Source organism: Polypterus senegalus, chromosome 7 (genome assembly GCF_016835505.1).
Source record: "Polypterus senegalus isolate Bchr_013 chromosome 7, ASM1683550v1, whole genome shotgun sequence".
NCBI lineage: Eukaryota > Metazoa > Chordata > Cladistia > Polypteriformes > Polypteridae > Polypterus > Polypterus senegalus.
The window spans coordinates 12,717,326-12,739,537 of record NC_053160.1 but is presented as its reverse complement, the minus strand read 5'-3'; the positions used below and the strand labels follow the sequence as shown (position 1 = coordinate 12,739,537).

At 42.5% G+C, this 22,212-nt stretch overlaps 1 protein-coding gene across 1 annotated transcript in view; it reads left to right on the top strand.

Moving 5' to 3' along the window:
* The first annotated feature begins 10,844 nt into the window (after positions 1-10,844).
* The window catches only part of chrnb3a (cholinergic receptor nicotinic beta 3 subunit a), a 136,018-nt gene continuing 124,650 nt past the window's right edge, over positions 10,845-22,212 (top strand). Inside the window, exon 1 of the mRNA XM_039758230.1 lies at positions 10,845-11,163. Within this exon, the coding sequence (XP_039614164.1) occupies positions 11,109-11,163 (55 nt within the window). The 5' untranslated portion in view covers positions 10,845-11,108. The remainder of the gene's footprint in view (positions 11,164-22,212) is intronic.

Genomic DNA, 22,212 nt, shown 5'->3' with positions numbered 1-22,212 from the left:
AGAATGCACAGTGTAATAGTAAACTAAATGTAAAAACATTGAATAACACTGAAAAAACCTTGAACAACAGAGAAAACTAACACTGCAATAGTTCGTGCTATAGCGCTACCAACCGCTGGCTAAAAGCACTTTTTTTAATGAGGTTTAAGTGCAGGGAAAAAATAAACATTTGAAAAAATACGTAATTTAATAAACCACCAAGAAAAATAACATTGCAACAATGCACACTTCGAACAGATCGCTGGAAAGAGAAGTGAAAACAAAATCAAGACCAGTGCATTCTTTAACTGCCTTCCTACCTTAATGCATCCAGCTCTCTCTCGCACTGCCTGTGTGTGTGTGTCCCGCTATCTCTCTCGCGCTGCGTGTGTGTGTGCGTCTGTCTCTCTCTCTTGTGCTGCCTGTTTGTGTGTGTGCTGCGCTCTCTCGCTCTCTCTCTCTCTCTCTTGCTCGCTGCACAGGAAATGCACAGGGAGAGACTGAACATGTACAAACCGAAAGGGAAACTGGCTTTTCATTTACCGAGTGTGTGGACGTGAATATTTAGTGGCTGCGTGTCTACGGGCAGGCAATCAATTACGTGGGAGACGTGCTGATTTCCGCAGTAACTGCACTTATGAATATGCTAAGCACAGTCCTTCACCCGCAAATATTTACCTTATATGGGCAGGCACTCAATTACGTGGGAGGCGTGATGATGCGGGACGCAACTCCGCCTCACACGGCGACCGACCTGCAGGCTATGGTCGTATACAGTATTTAGACGAAAATAGGTTCCAGTTATGACCGTTGTGCATAGAATTTCTAAATGAAACCTACTTAACTTTTGTAAGTAAGCTGTAAGGAATGAGCCTGCCAAATTTCAGCCTTCCACCTACACGGGAAGTTGGAGAATTAGTGATGAGTGAGTGAGTCAGTCAATCAGTCAGTCAGTGAGGGCTTTGCCTTCTATTAGTATAGATAGATAGATAGATAGAATGAAAGGCACAATTTAATAGATAGATAGATAGAATGAAAGGCACAATTTAATAGATAGATAGATAGAATGAAAGGCACAATTTAATAGATAGATAGATAGATAGATAGATAGATAGATAGATAGATAGATAGAATGAAAGGCACAATTTAATAGATAGATAGATAGATAGATAGATAGATTTTTTAATTTTAAACAGATAGATATGAAAGGCACTGTATGATAGGCATATAACTGTCATAGTTCAGCCAGTATATTCTTTCTGCTTGGTGTTCAAAGTTGTGTTTCTGGTTTGTTTCGTGTGATTTAATGTCATTTATTTATAATAAGATTTATTTTGTTTATTTGGTACATTTTGTCCTTGTCCCTTGTGCTTTGTGGGTGGTTACACAAGGGGCGGGGCTACCTTCCTATCACCACCAGGAACACTCCGCCACCCTATTTAAGTGAGGGCCTCCTCATGATTCCTTGCGGTTCATTGAATGTTCTAGGGAGTGGAGAGTTTTCGTACGTTTCTGTGTTCATTGCTATTGCTTGTGTTTTTTGGAATTTTTGACCCTGTGCTTTGTTTGTCAATTTCGACTTTGGATTTTCATTTCTACATGTTTTTGACCACGCTTCTGGATTCAGTTTTAGGACTTTGTTTGTTGTGTATTACCTTACCTTTCAGGCAATTCCTTTGTGCTCTTTGGAGTTTTGGGGTTTGCACAGTCTGTGTTAAAATAAATAAGCCTTTTATTTTATAAAGATTTGTCTTGGCCCTTTAGGTTTCTGGACAGGGTATTTTGATGGTGTTCCCCCCGCTAGTGGGCCATGTTGAAAGTGTTTTTGGCAGCTGTGCTTTAGGGACTCCTGTAGATCACAGCTATAACATACTTAATCCAAGCAGTGAAGACATAACGAACAATGAATCTGCAAATGTAGAACAATGACATACAAGGTCTGTCCGGAAAAAGTCCACCTATTGTTAATATAACAAGAACGGTTTGTGCGGCAGGCATTTGATGTAACCTGGCAACCAAGGAGAGTGGACTGGAATGCACATGCGTGAACAATGACAACTTCACTGGACTAGTCAGTAGGGGGCGCTAGACACCATTTAGTGATCATGTGTACTGTGTGGCCATTGCATTCAAAATGACTGAGTGAGTAGAACAACTTATCTGCATCAAATTTTGCAATAAGCTTGTTTGTCTGTGGAAACTATTCAGATGATTCAGAAGGCTTTCGAGGGCAATGCAATGAGTGCCACGCAAACGAAAGTATGGCACAAACTCTACAAAGATGGCCAAGAATCTCCTGAAAGTGATCCGTGTTTTGGAAGGCCTGCAACAAGCAGAACACCTGAGAATGTTGAAAGTGTAGGGGCTGCAATCAACAAAGATTGGCGACTGACAGTGCGAGTCTGTCCCAAACTTCAAAGCACACAGGTGACTCAGCCCAGATTTGGCACCCTGCAACTACTGGCTTTTCCCAAAACTAAAATCACCTTTGAAAGGGAAGAGATTTCAGACTGTGAAGGAGATTCAGGAAAACATGACGAGGCAGCTGGTGGCAACTCCAACAAAGGATTTTGCAGAGTTTTTCGAACAGTAGAAGAGACGCTCAGAGAACTGGGTGGGGTCTCAAGGTGCCTACTTTGAAGGGGACTGAGACGCAATTTCCTTTGTACATGTGAGATTTTGTATTTTCTTTCACATGGACATTTTTCACAATGTTTACCAATGTCCCACATTGGTCGATCCTGTTTTTGAGAAAGGTCAACCCCATTTAGGGCTCCCATTGGGCTTTAACAGCCACTGCCTGATGGTCACCACATGTTACATCACCTAAATCTGAAAAAGTCCCAAAACCTTTTACTTCCTATAAAGCACCCTCAGTCCAGGCCTCTTTAAACAATGCCTCTCGCTCTGACTGCCTCCACTCCTCTCCTCCGAGCTCGGTCCTCTTCCACCCGACTCCAGCTGACGAATGGAGGCAGGCGGCCTCTTTTATGTCCACCCGGACGTGCTCCAGGTGCCTCCAGATGAGCTTCCTGCGGCACTTCCTGGTGTGGCGGAAGTGTCGGATGAGCACCAGGAAGCACTCCGGGTGTCCCTGGTAATCCTTCCACCAGCACCTCCTGGTGTGGTGGAAGTGCTGGCGTCCAGGGCCTTTGAGGCATCTGGGCGCACCCTGGCAGTGACCATGGGCCCCTACAGGGTAGAGCTTCCATGCTTTGTTCCTGTGGTCCCCATACCAACCAGGGCGGCTGCCATCTCGTGGTCCGGAGGAGGCATAGTCCCTCTCCCGGTCCTTCCAAGCGTTCCGGCTGGGAACCGCCCCCAGCCGCTCACCACACCACCTACAGCTTGTGCCCTGAATTCCCACTTCTTGCACTTTGGTTACTAATCTGTCATGTGGTACCTTTTCAAAAGCCTTCTGAAAATGAAGATAAATAGTATCACATCTTTGATTGTATCCTTTTGTTGTCTTATGGACTGATGTATGCAAATTTCAAATTTATGTTTCACAACAACACCCAATATGCCAGAAGAAGAGCTGATGAGGTGTGTGCCATCTTCGGTGAAGCACAATAGCTGCTGTCGTCAGTCCTTTAGTGGGCATCCTGACGAGGCTGCCCTCAGAGCCTTTATACTACTGTAGGTGCTGATGGGTTTTGCACATTCAGCACGATTTGCTTCCAGCTGGTTTGATCTTGCTCTTTTGCCTTGGCCTCTGCTTGGCTAAGTCGATGTTCTTTGAGGTCGTCCTCAACTTGACGTACCCAAGTTTTCTTTGGTGCATTTTATTGTACCTTCCAACTTGTGGGGCGGTTTTGCCATAGCAGTAAGGGATTTGGTTTTCATCCATTCTGCACAGATGGCCAAACCAGCGTAGTCTTCTTTTCTGAACTTTTCCAGCTATACTGGGTTATTGGAGGCCTCTGATCATTATCGTTTTATTTCGTAGGCAGTCTATGAACGAGAATTTTCTGCAGACGTCTCATCAGGAATGCTTCTAGCCTGTTGAGGTCTGTCCACAAATGTGTCCAGGTGTCTGAGCCATATTGGAGGACTGGGATGACAGAAGGTCAGTTGGGGTCACATCTTACTCTTGACTTGCATATTGTTTTTCTGCGAAAGGCATCAGTTTTGTGACCCAAAGGCAGCAGTGGCTTAGCTGATTTGGCGGCAAAACTTTTAGGTAGCGACTATTTTCTTCTCCTGTATGACTGACCTGAGATATTTGAATTCCGTGACTTGCTCAAGCTGAATGCCATTAAGGTAGACGGTAGCTGGAGACCCATCGGATGTCATTGCTTTCGTTTTTTCAACATTGATTTTAAGCCCATCTGGTTGCTTTTGCGTCACCGTCTGCAAAAATGGCACTGTCATCAGCGAACATAACGTCCGTCGACTCCATACTATACCCATTGACAGCCATCAAACGTTTTCTGCATTACTTCATCGATCACTGTGTTGAACAATAGGGGCAATATGACCCAGCCTTGTTGGACACCCGTCTGAATAGGGAAGTCTTTTGAGAAGGCAGATGGTTGAGTTGTAGGGCAGGGTATTTAACTCAGAACCTGAAGAATTATACACTGCAAGTCGCAAAACGCGAAGGAGTTCCAAAAATGCTTCCAAAAAATTCCCACGAGGGGGAGATTTACTGCCAAACCTTGGTTAAATATAATGGCAAACACAGAATCTTGATAAAATAAGAGGGACATTTAAGGTGGAGGTGGGATTACATCAGGGATCAGCTCTGAGCTCTTTCTTATTTGCAATGGTGATGGACAGGTTGACAGACAAGATTAGACAGGAGTCCCCGTGGACTGTGATGTTTGCATATGACATTGCGATCTGTAGTGAGAGTAGGGAGCAGATTGAAGAGACCCTGGAGAGGTGGAGTTATGAGGAGGAGAGGAGAGGAATGAAGGTCAGTAGGACCACCACAACAGAATACATGTGTGTTATTGAGAGGGAGGTTCAATGAAGTGGTGAGGATACACGGAGTAGAGTTGGCGAAGGTGGATGAGTTTAATACTTGGGATTTACAGTACAGAGTAATGGGGATTGTGGAAGAGAAGTGAAAAAGGGAGGGCAGCCAGGGTAGAGTAGGTGGAGAAGAGTGTCAGGCGTTATTTGTGACAGACAGGTATCAGCAAGAGTGAAAGGGAAAGGTCTACAGGACGGTAGTAAGTCCAGCTATGTTATATGGGTTAGAGACGGTGCCACTGACCAGAAAGCAGGAGACAGCGCTGGAGGTGACAGAGTTAAAGATGCTAAGATTTGCATTGGGTGTGACGAGGATGGACAGGATTAGAAATGAGGACATTAGAGGGTCAGCTCAAGTTGGATGGTTGGGAGACAAAGTCAGAGAGGCGAGATTGTGTTGGTTTGGACATGTGCAGAGGAGAGATGCTGAGTATATTGGGAGAAAGATGCTAAGGATAGAGCTGCCAGGGAAGAGAAAAAGAGGAAGGCCTAAGAGAAGGTTTATGAATGTGGTGAGAGAGGACGTGGAGGTGATGGGTGTAACAGAACAAGATACAGAGGACAGAAAGATATGGAAGAAGATGATCCACTGTAGCAAATCCTAAATGGTGCAGCCAAAAGAAGAAGAATTACTAACTGAGAAAGTGGCCAGAACATAATCCTGCAGCCATCGCATCCCTCCAGAAACTGTGTTTGACACTCCTTATGGTGGAGATCCTTGTCAAAATCAATGGAATTTGAATCCTGCTGAGAATCAGAAACAGATTTTGATTCATTGTGCTGTATCTTCGGGTTAAACAGCTTATTGCGAAAAACTTCTACTTTCTGGCTGATGACAAACTCAAACACACTGTAAGCACAATTTAGTCACGGAGTGGACGTCTGCAGAAGAAACAATAAAAGTATTTGACTGGAAACCTCAGAGCACTGACCTCAACATAATTGAAGCTGTGCAGGATCACGTGAACTGGGAAAAGAACAAGCAGCAGCTAAAACCAAAAGAAGAATTACAACATGACAGACTCTGAAAAAAGCTTGGAAGAGTTTATTGCAAGAGTACTTAAACAAAATCAGACGGGTCCTGCATTCGACTTGTTTACCGTATGTGGTGTGTGTTGATTTGGAGCAGGCTTATGGAGCAGTGCCACGTCAACAGGTCAGGAAGTGCTTGAGAGTGACGAAAGGAGGACCAGAGAAGTGAGTGTGGATTGGCCACGATACGTATGAGCAAGTGAGGACTTGGGTTAAGAGTAGTGTTGGAGTAACAGACAAGACCCCAGTTAGAGGAAGTCTGCACCAGGGATCTTCTTTAAAAACTAAGGATATACTTAAAGCTACATGACGTGTGAGCTAGAGGGCGCTGCTGCTGTGGCTATGCAAGCAGTGTACTGACTGTAATTGTGTACTTTAAGGAAATCTGGAGGATTCCACCAGGTGGCAGTGTGAGAAATAATTGTGGTGATAAGACAACGTCCAGTTTCACTGTGTTGTGAGCTGAGGGAAGAAAGATGTTGAAGATAAAATTTCTTTGCATTCTGATGCTAGAAGATGGTATGTGTGGTATTGTTCGGCCGAATGACCCGTTCTTGTCTACACTGTTCTAATGTTCTAAATGTGAGATCTTTAAATGTATCACATCATTACAATGGGGAATATGCTTGTGTTGCCTATGCGAAAAATGGGTGAAGAAAAGCACCGTGAAGACATTCACATATTAGCATTAAAGTCTGATGATTTGCTTCACCGCATTGAATCATTCATCAAACATCGAATAACACGCAGACATCCTTTTGGAGCTGAAAGCCTGTGTCACATTTTGAAAGTAAACAATGATGCTGACGTCACATACCAAAATTTGAACACACATGCCACCCATATTTTTGCTGGTACTGAAACTTGCGCACACTCCGCGGTAATTTCTGACGACATGCTCAGAGGACACGTCAAAAGAATGCTGGGAACACGTGGCAGCCGTGATGCATGCCCGTAAATGTTCTGAGCGTAAAGTATAAACCGGCCCAAAGTCCGGAACTCTTTGATCCTGTAGATGCCACATGGGCTGGATGGGCATCCAGGCCAGGAAGGAAACAAGAAGCAGACCAGGAAGGAAGGATATGAAAAGATGGACGGACAATCCATGAAAAAGAAAATATATTGCTGGGGAGTTTTTATTACCCCAGCATGCAGTGTTAGCAGTCCCGGATATCCCCTGCCCAGTGGGAAGCCAGCTGGGAATCCCGGGAAATGTAGTCCAGCAGGGCAGCCCTGCTAGGGTCACTGGGTGACACGAGAGAGTGCTGCAGGGACACAAGCTTCCTGTTATAATAGACTTCCGTGTGAACCCAGAATTGCTTCCATCAGGCAATTGTCCTGGCACCGCAATTGCTCCCGGGTCTGTAAAAAAAGGGACCATACTACCTTATCCAGCTATCGGAGCTGGGAGGTAGAGAGGCAACACATCACTGGAGGAGGGCAGTGTGGTGGCAAGAGAATTATAGTAGAGAGAGAAACCTGTATTTTGTGATTATTGTGGTATATTTAGAGGTAATTGGGTTAATAAACAACCTTTATTTGAACCCGGGACTGTGCTTCTGTGTTTGTGTCGGGGTTTGGGCTTGCTAGCGCCCGGGTTTCCATCACAATCTGCTTATGGATGTGTTGAGCCAATCCCTCTGGTGCAAACGTTTTCTGGATGACATTGTGTTGTGTAGCACCAGAAAGGAAAAAGAGGAAAGGATATTGGGAGGTTGGAGAAAAGGTTTGGAAGATAGAGTGTTGAAGATAAACAGAAAGAAAAAGATAGAATGTATGAGATTTGATGATGATCAGGTTTCAGAGGTTTGCAGTGTTAAGGTAACAGACAAGATCCCAGTTAGAGTAGAAAAAGAAGAAGCCAACCCAACAAAATGTGATACTTAGCACGATGATAAAGTTGCAAAATCAACCGGAATGTTACAATACAATGCAGTTTATTTTTGTATAGCCCAAAATCACACAAGAAGTGCCGCAATGGGCTTTAACAGGCCCTGCCTCTTGACAGCCCCCCAGCTTTGACTCTCAAAAAAGACAAGGAAAAACTCCCAAATAAAAAACACTTGTAGGGAAAAAATGGAAGAAACCTTGGGAAAGGCAGTTCAAAAAGAGACCCCTTTCCAGGTAGGTTGGGCATTCAGTGGGTGTCAAAAAGAAGGGGGTCAATACAATACAGTACAATACACAGAACAGAACAAATACTCAATAGTATAAAAATAAAAATTTTATAAGTATGGAGCAGAATTTAACAGTAGATGATATCCCATAATAGGATATGGATTTGTTCAGAGTCCTGGAGACCTCAGCCATCAAGCTGCCTCCCCCTATTGGCCATTCCACAGCTGAAACAGCACTGGGCCAGCCAGACCGATGAAAGGCCGCCTCTACCCCATGATTCCTGCGATCCTCCATCAGGGATGACTTTACCTTAGGCAGGCAAAACAACTTGGCAGGTGGGCCGTGGCACCAAGTGCCACATTTGAGAACCGAGAAGAGAAACAGAATAGGTGAGGGTTAGTAATAAATTCTAACTAGCATATTACTTATGTTTTAGTGCTAATGACTAACAACAGAGATGCAGTCTGTACTGTTAATCAGCAGCTCTAGTCAGGGTGTGCTAAACTGAAGTAGTGAGTCTTCAGCAGGGATTTGAAAGCTGAGACTGAAGGGGCATCTCTTATTGTAGTAGGCAGACCACTCCACAGTTTAGGGGCCCTGGAAGTAAACACTCGACCTCCCACTGTTATTTTATTAATTCTTGGAATCACAAGCAGACCAGCATCTTGAGATCTTAATGTGCTCTCTGGTTTGTAAGTCATGATAAGTTCAGACAAGTAAGCCGAACCTCTGCCATTTAATGCTTTATATGTTAAAAGGAGGATTTTGAAATCTGCCCTAAACTTAACCGGGAGCCAGTGGAAGGATTTAAGAACCGGAGTTATGTGTTTGTGTTTTCATATTCTTGTGATAATTGTTCCAGCAGCATTTTGGATTAACTGGAGACTGTATAAAGAACAGTTTGAACATCCAGTAGTCAATCCTACTAGAAATAAATGCATTAATTAATTTCTCAGTATCCTGTTTATTTAGAAAGCGCCTTAATTCCCCAACATTTGTAAGATGGAAGAAACATCATTTGGACAACTTTGTAATGTGTGCTTTAAATGACATGCTAGAGTCAAAGATAACTGCTAGATTGTTGGCTGATTCAGTAAAATGAATGGGGATTCCAACTCAGTTAAATGATGACCAAATATTGTTGCGATCAGCATTGTTACCTCTAATAATTAACATCTCTGTTTTATTTGTGTTTAAAGACGTAGTTCTAATCCATCCACTCCTTTAATTCACTAACATAACTAATTAAAGACAACATCTGAGAAACTTCATTTGATCTAAAAGAAAAGTATAACTGGGTGTCATCTGCATACGAGTGAAAATTAACATGATGTTTCCTAATGAGAGATCCCAGTGGAAGCATGTAAAGTGAAAACAGTAAAGGTCTGAGTACTGAGCCCTGCAGGATACCATATCTCACTTCTGTGTACAACGATGGAGTCCTGTCAGCAATGTTCAAGCAAATTATAGAAAAAAAGCCAGATCTAAATCCGTTAAGTAGTGAAAAGTGGACAGGCATACAAACGAGTCTAAAAAACTATAAGAAATTTCAAGCTTGGAGCACAAAATTTTTAAAACTATTTCTAAGCGAGCTCCTATGGTAACAAATATCCCAATATATTTCAAGTCGCAAGTCTTCATGTTTCGGGAGGTTTTGTGATGAGTGAGTCAGTGCTATTTGGCTTTAACACAGTATATATAGATTTAGGAAGGGATTATACTGACAACCCATTTCGGGCAATGAAGCTGGACTATGGATCGTTTTCAAAGATGTACCTGTACGGAATTTGACCTTGATTGGGGTTTTAAAAGGGTTCCTCTTAAAAGCATCTCAAAAATATATATACTGGAGAATGTAACTTGACAAATCCGCTCGAACGGGACACGTGGACCTCATAAACGGGATCCCTTTCGGCGCGGGGCCTGGGAGGGTCGCCCCACTTGCCATCCCCAATCCTTAGATAAGCAAATTAAGAAAATGGCTGGGATGTGATGGAATGGCATGGGAGAAAGGCAAGAAAGACATGAAAAACAAGATAAGATGGAAAAAGACTGTGAGGTCCTGCATTGCATGAGAAATGTATAGGACAGGCTATAACAACTTATGAGTGATGAGGTCGAGTTTATTATTTTCATTAAGAAATAAGCATATGATGTGAATAATTCCTGCAAGTGCACCTTACATTGAGATACTGAGTGCTTTTAATTCTGCTTTACGTTATAACGCACATTAAGTGAAATGTGATGTTACTACATGTGTCCATGAATGGAGTGTCAGTAAAGAAGCAGCAACGTTCAGGTGCAGTTTAGTGTCATGTTGTTGAAATAAATTTGACGGTCTTTGACTGGAGTAAGGCATCAATAAGGTGTAAGTTGTAGTAAGATATTTTACTGCGACATTAAATGCTTATTAAAAACATTTAACCAATAACGTGAAGTATAAGATATTGGCGTTGATAGATTGAAAGATCTTCGAAAGCTTATTTACAACATGTTTTCATTTGAACCGACTCTGTAGTTTCCATATTAAATTTCAAGCAGGTACGACTAAGGTAACAAATTAAATTGAAAGATAATCTTAAAAAAGTGCACCTCTTCCTCTCTGCCCACGAAGCCGCCTCTCCTCTGTACATCCTCTCCGCGCTCTCTCACATCAGTTGCGGTCCTGCCACTGTCAGCCAATCACGTGGCTTCTAAGCCGCGATCATTGGCTCCGCTCCGTTTGCCTACAGCGATTCAATGGCAGTTGAGGAGTACCATCGCAGCTGCATCGCAGGCATTTCGCTAGCCAATGTACTAAAAATAATTATTACAGTAATTATATCAATAGCATAAACTAAAGGTTTAGGCGTTTATAATAAAAAAAGGAAAGGATAAAAACGGAGAGTCGATTTCTGTGCAAATATCTGAACGCCTCTTGTCTGCAGCTGCTGGCGCCTCGGATGTGCGCTTATTCCGCGAGCATGCTAAATCTGGACACCTGCCTATAAAAAGGTACGATGAAGTTACCTCTGTCGATACTCAGCTCGGCGCTACTTCTATCAGCTGTTTCAGGTAAGATTTTCCATTGCGGCTGAAAGCCCACGGGAACTTGATTAAAGTTGTCATGTGTAGAGAAAAAAAAAATCAGCCACGTCCTATTAGAATGTACTTTTTAGAAACAAAGAGCTCATTTTCCAAAGAACTGTATGAAATCAAAATTATTCGAATGCACTAATCGGAGATTATATTTTTGTCTTTACTAAAGCAGTATCAATAGTGCGTATTATAGAAGTAATCAGTGCTTTATAATCTTGCGGGGAGAAACTTTCTGTATAGAAAGAGCGTCAGTATAAAATTCAAGTGTTTATCGACTTTTTCGGATATTGAAATATTTTGCTTATTATCGCTAAATATGAAAAACAAGCTGATGAATGATAAAGAATTTCTTGACATAGATGCTCAGCGCCATCAGCCGGACATTGCCAGTGCCACGATGATACATTGCGCCGGCGATAAAGCGGGTTTAATGCCTTACATCTATCTGCCAGCAGCCTCCAACTGTCTTTTGTTTAATTTTATCTTTATTTAATTTTATGTAGTACATTTGATCTATCTATCTATCTATCTATCTATCTATCTATCTATCTATCTATCTATCTATCTATCTATCTATCGTAGTGAGCGGCATGAAGATTAATTTTTCAGTCTTTGACTGCTCTTTAAGGTTAACAAGAAACCAATCCTGGATGGCGCACCAGTCCATAAATGATATGATCCAGAGTGATACACGTATACATTTTATAGCGTTGTTAAGCACTTGTGTTATCCACGATGTCGCTCCATTCTTTACCGAAAATAATGACGTGTCTTACACGGTTCAGTCAGACACACACACACACACACATACACATTCCGTTTAGCGTACCACCTAGTCCTCAATAAAGCGATCCTCGTGTCTTGTATCTATGCTGAGTTAATAGCAGCGAATTATTCAAAGCCATTAATTCTACCAAGCATGTCATGGCCTAATCAATAGATAGATAGATAGATAGATAGATAGATAGATAGATAGATAGATAGATAGATAGAAAAGACATTATAAAATAGAATAAAATTTAAATATATTTAACATACGCTAAATGTATATTTAAAAAAATACATATCCAATATTTGTTTTTTAAATGAATTTCAATTTCTCCAATTTTCTATATCCTATCCCTTACTTCACACGTATATTATCATATGCATAGATTTTTCTCTCCTACTACATCACTACCACACCTCCTACTGCATGCATACATTCAAATACTTGACTGATATATTATCATCACTACTTTCCCTGTACATGCTTCCTACACTGCACGTAAATCCAGACCTAAGTCTGACATACTAGACTTCATTTTTTGGACAGATATTATCTATCTATCTATCTATCTATCTATCTATCTATCTATCTATCTATCTATCTATCTATCTATCTATCTATCTATCTAGTCACACATGTGCATCAGAGGCTCATCCAAGGTGAGCAACACCACTCTGGGACACAAGGGGGCGAATGGCATTATCTTGTTCTCCATCCACAGTTCCAAGAAGATGCCCACTGAGGGCAACTGGCACTGTCCAGTCCAACCAGGGGGGCTCTTGACACAAGCCACACCACGGACCTGAGCTTCAGGTATATAGAAAGTGTATCTTCCACTTATGTGCCATCGAGCACCTGTTTATTTTGATGATTTGTGCAGTACTATTAAAAGGGGTGACCCAGCTGGCACCCCAACATTTTGGACTGGTATCATAGATTGCTATATATATTTATATTAGCTGTTTAAGCCCGTACTGTAAAAATCCCAGGCTCCTACAAAGCATGGATTTTGGTACTTCAATCAATCAATTGCATCGGTTGTGCATTAGTGGCAAAGCGAGGTTCTCTTTCCTCAGTGGTTTCATTTTGCCAACCTGCTCGCCTCCATTGTCTATCAGTGGCTAAGTGAGTTTCTCTCTCCTCAGAGGTTTTGTTTTGCTGATGTGCTCACCTTGCTTGTGTATTAGCAGCTAAGCGAGTTTCTGTTTTCTCTGCAATTTTACTTTGGTAACAGAGTCACCTTGTTTGAGCTTCACAGACTTCTGGGCTGCCTCGTACTTCTGGGCTGGACAGACACACACACTTCCATGCATAGACATTTATATATATATATATATATATATATATATATATATATATATATATATACACGCTTAACGGGTTTAGAATTAAGATTGGGTTTTTTTTTTATCATTTGCTTGAACATTCCGTTTGATTTTGCGCTCTCATTGCGCTAAGAATCATAGTTCGCTTGCAGGACTGATATATTTGCACTAATCCGTGACAGAGGCTGCAGGCCAAGGGGAGGGGGAAGCGTGTCGTCAGGAATAGTGAGCCGGGCCAGGGCCTTCCTCACTCACGCGCCATCTTGTGTTCGAGTTGCTCTACCTCTCACCATGTGTTGGAGTGTACCTTGCTTCCGCTTAGCTAGTGATTCCTCTTTGTTTATTGATCTTTAAAGTTTATGCGGGTGGAGCTAGTGTATATAATATATATAGATATATGCAGTATATATAATTATTTCCATTAATATATACTCTGTGAGAGTATTGTGTCATCTGAAGTATTTTGGCTTTCTGTGTGCCTAATTCTTCATTCATTTTTGTAAAATGACCTTGGGTTTGAGATGTGGTCTGCAGTGTGACATAGTGCTTAGGGCCTCAGATCTAAAACCCTGAAGTTTTTTGTTCATATCTCACCGCGGACACTATGTGACCATGAGCAGGTCATTTCACCTGCCTCTGCTACCAATTGTATCTCACATGTTGTAAGTCACCTTGGATAAGATATCACCCAAATGATAAATACCGGTAATAATGTCAGTCTTTTTCTAACCCTGAACAGGGTCGTGGGGGTCTGCTGGAGCCTATCCCAGCTAACATAGGGTGTAAGGCAGGAACAAACCCGGGACAGGGCACCAGGACATTGCAGGGTAAACACACATACACACCCCAACCACACACTAGAGTCAATTTAATATCGCTAATCCACCTAACCTGCATGTCTTTGGACTGTGGGAGGTAACTGGACCACTTGGAGGAAACCCATGTAGACACGGGGAGAACGTGCAAACTCTGGTGAGAGTGAACCTAAAACAAGGACCCTGGTCTCCTTACTGCAAGGCAGCAGTGCTACCACTGCGTCACTGTGCCACCTCTGGTAATGAGGTTGTATATAAATAAAGGCTGTTTATCTCTGAAGCAATGAAGCCAAAAGTCAGCATTTTGTTTGGCGTGACTGCTGCCTTATATTGTATGAGTCCTCATTTCTGCATCTTACAGAGCCGGAGTGTCTACTGTATGCAAGATGAGGCCTTCTGCAATATGAGATCTCCTTCATTTATTATTAAACGGCAAAGAAAGTTGTCATAAATGTGCTCTACATCTTTCAGACGCCATCCTCTCTTCTCTAAATTTCAGTTGTTGCCATTAGGCTGCAGATTTATGTTTCCGAGGAGAAAGAGCAAGAGATTTAAGAACTCTTTTACGTCCAGAGCTGTACGCATTTTGCAATTCTGTTACTTTTAGAGATGCTGCTACATGCTAAGTTCTGAAGTGTTATTTTGTGTACTGTTAAAAGTTAATTATTCATCTTTGTGCTAATCTTGAGTGTGTATACTCATGATAACACCAGATGCTGTGCCCCTTTACTTATTTTCTTCAGTCTCTGTAACAATCTCTAATATTTTTATACTTTCCTGCTGCAAACAAATTTCTCTTGAGATAATAAAGCCGACCTAACCTGACTAGAACAGGTAAATGTGGCATAAGCAGCATATCCATGGTGGGTGGAGAATTGCACTGTTGTGTTCTTGAGGTTTTATTTCATTCATTGGACCTCTGCCATGTTTTTTGGTGTACCTGTCAGCAGGGGCTCAGCAATCTGTTTTGAAGGGGCTATGCAAGAAGTTCTTTTTAGCCCCATAGACATGTACAATACCTCAGTTAGCAGAGCACTTACAGTCATAGTCTTTAAAAAAAAGGAGAATTTAACTTTAATCTGCTGCTACCCTCCTTGTAAACAGAGCTCAGTATTTAAAATGAGTGAGGCTGTTCAATAAGCCCCCATTACTTCGGGTCTCCATGCAATTACACCCTCTGCATGCCCTCTATTTGTTTCCCTGCCAATGTGTAATGTGTGTGGTTGTTTCAGATCAAACAGATAGGCCCACATAATGTTAGGTAATAAATTAAAGCTTCAGGTTCATGTTTAGAACTTATAATGTTTCTCTGTGGTGTCAACGTGGCACAGTGGTTAGCGCTGCTGTCTCACAGCTCAAGTCCTGGGACTGAATTCTGGCTTGGACGCAGCTTAACTGTACTGATTACGTTTGATGGGGCTTTCTCAAGGTACTCCTTGTTTTCCATCTACATTCCAAATATATGCACATACAATAAGTTTCATTGGCAGTTTAGTATGGATTGACCTAAGATGGGTCAGTGCAGGTATGTGTGTGTGTGTGAATGAATGAGTGGGCCCTTCAATGAACTGGTGCCCCATTTAGGACTGCTTCCTGCCTCACATGCCATGTTGCAGGAGTACTCTTGTGACCCTAAATTGAGTTACACTGATTTGACAGTGGATGGAATGATGGATGAATAGATGGAAGGAATGCTTAGTAATGATTCTGTATATTTTGTTTATTTCACAAGCCGAGTGCTACTTGCTTAAAAGCAAAACAGTAATCTGCTTCAGTTCACAGACATTCACTTTTTGGTAACATTTTACAGCACATTCACTTCACCCAGAATCTACTATAATTTATGTTTCCAATTCTTTTACAAGACTGCTTGTCCCACTCCATGTTGTAGGCGATTGGCAAAATATACGGTGCGTATTTGGGGATTCACTCTAGAGCTAATTTACAGCATTGGCAGGCAATGTGGCCAAGCAAATAAAGAACAATATTCTACTTGAGTTATAAACTCTGGCAAGAGCTGCATCTATCTATCTATCTATCTATCTATCTATCTATCTATCTATCTATCTATCTATCTAGTGTCTATCTATGTAGAATATAGTGCTTTTCATTATCTATCTATCTATCTATCTATCTATCTATCTATCTATCTATCTATCTATCTATCTATCTATCTATCTATCTATCTATCTATCTATCTATCTATCTATCTATCTATTATATAGTGCCTTTCACATCTATCTATCACATAGTATCTTTCCTACCTGTCTATCAGTAAAGGGCAAAAAGTTTCCATACAACTTGGCTAAAAACCTTCAAACTCAATGTTTCACAACTCTGATCACGTCTCGCCACCTTACAATTAGGGTATCAAATTTATTTGCCTATCTTTATCTATCTATCTATCTATCTATCTATCTATCTATCTATCTATCTATCTATCTATCTATCTATCTATCTATCTATCTATCTACCAAATTACTAATTTCGAGCTGTGCTGCCCACCTAAGATAGGTTGAAATCAAAGTAATCAATGTAGTTCTCAGCTTTAACATTTGCACTGCACCATTAATTGTAATGTATTTTATAATGCATGTAAGTAATGACATGCTTTGTATTTGTCATTTCAACAGATGGTGCAGCACAAACATTTGTAGCAGTAAAATGTTTTGAATTTGTCATTTCAACAGACAACACTTCACAAACACGTGTAGGAATAAAATGCATTGCATCTTTCACTCCAACAGATGGTGTATCCCAAACATCAGCAAAGCTTGTATAAATCCCATACCAAATGGCATTTAACAGAGATGTACACAATGCATATGTAATTTTAAAAGACGAACACATTAGTTACTCTCTGTTTGAATGTATTCAGTGTTTTTAGTACAGTGTGCCTGTCTGTTGGCAATGTCTCTGTTATTTGCCACTTGGTATAGGATTCATAAAAGCAGTGCTACTATTTGTGATGTTCTATTTATTGGTTAACAGAAACATAGCAACTGGACAGACACACAGACACTTGTTCTTTTATTAAGGTGGATTAATTTCACCTGCATTTATGTGGAAATGTGTTTAGTCCCTTTCAGAATTTCTGAATGCTTTGATGTTGGCAATGAAAGCAGATTTTATCCCAAAATCTAATTACTTTTATTTCATATTCTGTTTCATCCTATATTAGATGTCCCTTTAGGTAGAATAATTTTCCTCTTAGCTGAAGGAGTCCAGCTAACTGTATATCTAGAGCTCTTTATGGGTATATACTTTTAAGTCAACCCTGACCAAAGGAAACGTCATGATCCTTGGCAGTCACCATTATAATGAAGGTCTTATCCTGATCGTCTGTAGCAAATTTTGAAAATATTCCAAACAGCACAACCATTTCTGATGTAAATGGCTCTATAGACCTCTATTATCCTCAATTGGTTGGTTATCTGCGCACATATACTTTTTTTTACATTTATATGTGTTGTGGCCTGTAGGGGGCATCTCAGAATCCACCCCAAATACAACTATGCCAGACACAAGTCCCAGGTTCAAAATGAGTCTTTTATTAGGATCAGTATCTCTTTCACAGAACAGAGAATACAACAATCTTCTTTTGTTCCTTACTTTTCCATCTTTGCATTCACCCCAGGGAAGTTGTGTCCTTCTCTGCTCTCTACAATCATGAACTGGAGTCTTCAACTGTTATGAGCTCAGAGTCAAAACATTGATTTTCAAAAACACTTCTAAAAATGCCCACTAGAGGGGGATATCACCTTCAAACCCTGGCTAATAATAAGGGTAATCGCAGGATCTTTAAAAAAATAACAAAGCTCTGTTACAATAAGAAGCAGCGCGACGGGAGTCAGAAAGGTCAGGGATTGAGACAAAAATCACCAAAAGCACAGCAGAACACAAGAAAACTTACCAAGTGAGCTGCGTGACCTTCTACAGACCAGTGTGTGAATTACCTAATCATGTCCAGTAAAGTGACTTGAGCATGGGAAAGGCGCTATATACATAAAATGTATTATTATGAATTATTATTACCTGAATTGACTACAGGTGGATTCCAAATAAGGTGCAGAAACATCTCAACAATGATCAATAGAATAGGACGCAGTCATAGCACAGGGTCCAAATATCTGCGTCAATGAGATATTTCAGATTTTTTATTTTTAATACATTTGCTTTGTCATTCCGAGTTACTTAGTGTCGCTTGATGAAGGAAAAAATTAATTTAAACAATTTTAGCACAAGGTGAAAAACATCAAGGGGTCTGAAGACTTTCTGACGGCACAGTATGCACATCACAATTAGGATAAGCAGACTGTCCTCCATCCATCCATCCATCCTCTTCCGCTATATCCGAGGTCGGGTCGCGGGGGCAGCAGCTTAAGCAGAGAGGCCCAGACTTCCCTCTCCCCGCCACTTCTTCCAGCTCTTCCGGGAGAATCCCAAAGGCGTTCCCAGGCCAGCCGGAGACATAGTCCCTCCAGCGTGTCCTGGGTCTTCCCCGGGGCCTCCTCCCGGTTGGACGTGCCCGGTACACCTCACCAGGGAGGCGTCCAGGAGGCATCCTGATCAGATGCCCGAGCCACCTCGTCTGACTCCTCTCGATGCAGAGGAGCAGCGGCTCTACTCTGAGACCCTCCCGGATGACTGAGCTTCTCACCCTATCTTTAAGGGAAAGCCCAGACACCCTGCGGATGAAACTCATTTCAGCCGCTTGTATTCGCGATCTCGTTCTTTCGGTCACTACCCATAGCTCATGACCATAGGTGAGGGTAGGAGCGTAAATCGACTGGTAAATTGAGAGCTTTGCCTTACAGCTCAGCTCCTTTTCACCACAACAGACCGATGCAGAGCCCGCATCACTGCGGATGCCGCACCGATCCGCCTGTCGATCTCACGCTCCATTCTTCCCTCACTCGTGAACAAGACCCCGAGATACTTGAACTCCTCCACTTGGGGTAGGATCTCTCCCCCAACCCTGAGAGGGCACTCCACCCTTTTCCGGCTGAGGACCATGCTCTCGGATTTGGAGGTGCTGATTCTCATCCCAGCCACTTCACACTCAGCTGCGAACCGATCCAGAGAGAGCTGAAGATCACGGCCTGATGAAGCAAACAGGACAACATCATCTGCAAAAGCAGTGACCCAATCCTGAGTCCACCAAACCGGACCCCTTCAACACCCTGGCTGCGCTAGAAATTCTGTCCATAAAAGTTATGAACAGAATCGGTGACAAGGGCAGCCCTGGTGGAGTCCAACTCTCACTGGAAACGGGCTCGACTTACTGCGGACCAAGCTCTGACACCGGTTGTACAGAGACCGAACAGCTCTTATCAGGGGGTCCAGTACCCCATACTCCCGGAGCACCCCCCACAGGATTCCACGAGGGACACGGTCGAATACCACACTGTTCCTCCTGAATCCGAGGTTCGACTATCCGACAGACCCTCCTCTCCAGAACCCCCGAATAGACTTTTCCAGGGAGGCTGAGGAGTGTGATCCCTCTATAGTTGGAACACACCCTCCGGTCCCCCGTTTTAAAGAGGGGGACCACCACCCCGGTCTGCCAATCCAGAGGCACTGTCCCCGATGTCCATGCGATGTTGCAGAGACGTGTCAACCAAGACAGTCCTACAACATCCAGAGCCTTAAGGAACTCCAGGCGTATCTCATCCACCCCCGGGGCCCTGCCACCAAGGAGTTTTTTAACCACCTCGGTGACCTCAGCTCCAGAGATGGGGGAGCCCACCTCGGAGTCCCCAGGCTCTGCTTCCTCATTGGAAGGCATGTTAGTGGGATTGAGGAGGTCTTCAAAGTACTCCTCCCACCGACCCTAGCGTCCCAGTCGAGGTCAGCAGCGCACCATCCCCACTATATACGGTGTTGACACTGCACTACTTCCCCCTCCTGAGACACCGGACGGTGGACCAGAATCTCCTCGAAGCCATCCGAAAGTCGTTCTCCATAAGTAAGCAGACTGTCATGGGTCCAAAGCAGTGTAATTCTCAGCTAGTGTCATGTTGCAAAACAGCAATGAAGGAAAAAAAAGAGAAACAAAATAAAATCTAAAATAAATCAAGCAGATTCGAATATGCGATGAGTTCATTTAAAAGAGAGAATTTTTGGGGTGTGAATTTGGCCGTCCCCATTTACTTCTGAGTTCAGATGAAACAAATGTATGATATCTTAAAGGAAAATAAATTTGGACGTGAGTGTCAGTAGGGGCAGCATGGTGGTACAGTAGTAGCGCTGCTGCCTCACAGTTAGGAGACCTGGGTTCGCTGCCCAGGTCCTCCCTGCGTGGAGTTTGCATGTTCTCCCCGTGTCTGCGTGGGTTTCCTCCCACAGTCCAAAGAGATGCAGGTTAGGTGTATTGGCGATCTTAAATTGTCCTTAGTGTGTGCTTGGTGTGTGTGTGCCCTGCGGTGGGCTGGCGCCCTGCCCGGGGTTTGTTCCCTGCCTTGCGCCCTGGGCTGGCTGGGATTGACTCCGACAGACCCCTGTGACCCTGTGTTAGGATATAGCGGGTTGGATAACGTATGGATGGATGGATAATTACAGAATTACGGTATTTGAGGGTTCCTCTTGAGCGCCTCTTTCTCTTGCATGATTTGGCTCAAAAAGTAATCAGCACATCGCCAATTAATAACAGGCTTAAGTTTCGAGTTTGGTATTTTTCCATCCAGCCGTTTTAACTCTCGACTGTCTTCAAGAAACTGTGACACACAGACAGACACACACCCATCATCGAGATATCAATTTTTTCTGTAGTAGGGGACCCTAAAAATGTTGAGATTCCTTAAAAACTGGAGATCGAAGATTTCGCTTCTCTACCATAGATGATAGGTTATGGTGTGGGAAGGCACAAAGCAACAAAAACAATCAGCAGGCAAATAAAGCGGCTCCAGTTAATCAGGCCCTTTGGTCTGCCGTTGGATACTCTTGGAGCTTATTAGCTCTTTCTGGACGGTCGCCATTTTAAAGGCCAGGGACCAGGAAGGGGTGGAGTCAGTTGCCCTCACTGGGTGGCTTCTCTGTACTGTGGAGGAAGAAAACGTCAAGACACTGTTAGTGACAGCGCCCCCTCTTGGCCCGGGGTGGAACTCGGAGGGTGATCCTCTGACGCACATGCTGTCATGCTTTGGTCATCATTTTCCCCCCTGACTGGTGTTCAAAGCTGTGTCTTGGGTCTATGTTGTCTAATTTTATTTCAGCTATTTGTGTTAATGTTTATTTATTCTGCAAGGTTTTCTGTTTGTATGTTGGAAAAGGGGAAGGACCTCCGTTACGTACGTTGCGTTTTGTTGGAGGTCCTCCCATAGTTCCTGGTTGTTCATTGAATGTGCCGGGAGTGGAGCATTTTCTTGTGCTTCTGTGCTTTTGCTATTGATTGTAATTTTCTGGATTTTTGAAGCCTTTCTCTGTTTTTGACCTCGGCTCCAGATTTCGTTTTGGGACTGCGTGTGTTGATATTTCTGAACCTCTGCTCCATTTTATGACCAACATTTTTAGCTATTGTATTGCGACTTTGTTCACTGTGGATCGCCTTGCCTATTGATGCAAATCCTTCTGCTCAGCGGAGCCATCCGCATTTCGGAGCTTTTGAAAATCAATCAATCAACATTTATTTATATAGCACATATTCATACAAAAAATGTAGCTCAAAGTGCTTTACAAAATGAATAGAAAAATAGAACACACAATAAAAAATAAACATAAGTTAACATTAATTAACATAGAATAAGTAAGGTCCAATGGCCAGGGTGGACAGAAAAAACAAAAAAAACTCCAAAGCTGGAGAAAAAAATAAAATCTGTAGGGGTTCCAGACCAAGAGACCGCCCAGTCCCCTCTGGGCAATCTACCTAACATAAGTCAAACAGTCCTCTTTGTATTTAGGGTTTAAAAAATAAACTTTTTATTTTGTAAAAGTTTGTCTTGGCACTTTGGGTGTCTGGTTGGGGTTTTTGATGGTGTTTACTCTCCAACTAGTGGGCAACTTTTGAAAATATTTTGTACCTGTGCTCTCAGGTCTCAAGCATTTCATGACACTTGTGCCACCAAGCACTGAACCATTGGTTTTAAAGTTTTTCTTTCTTTCTTTCTTTCTTTCTTTC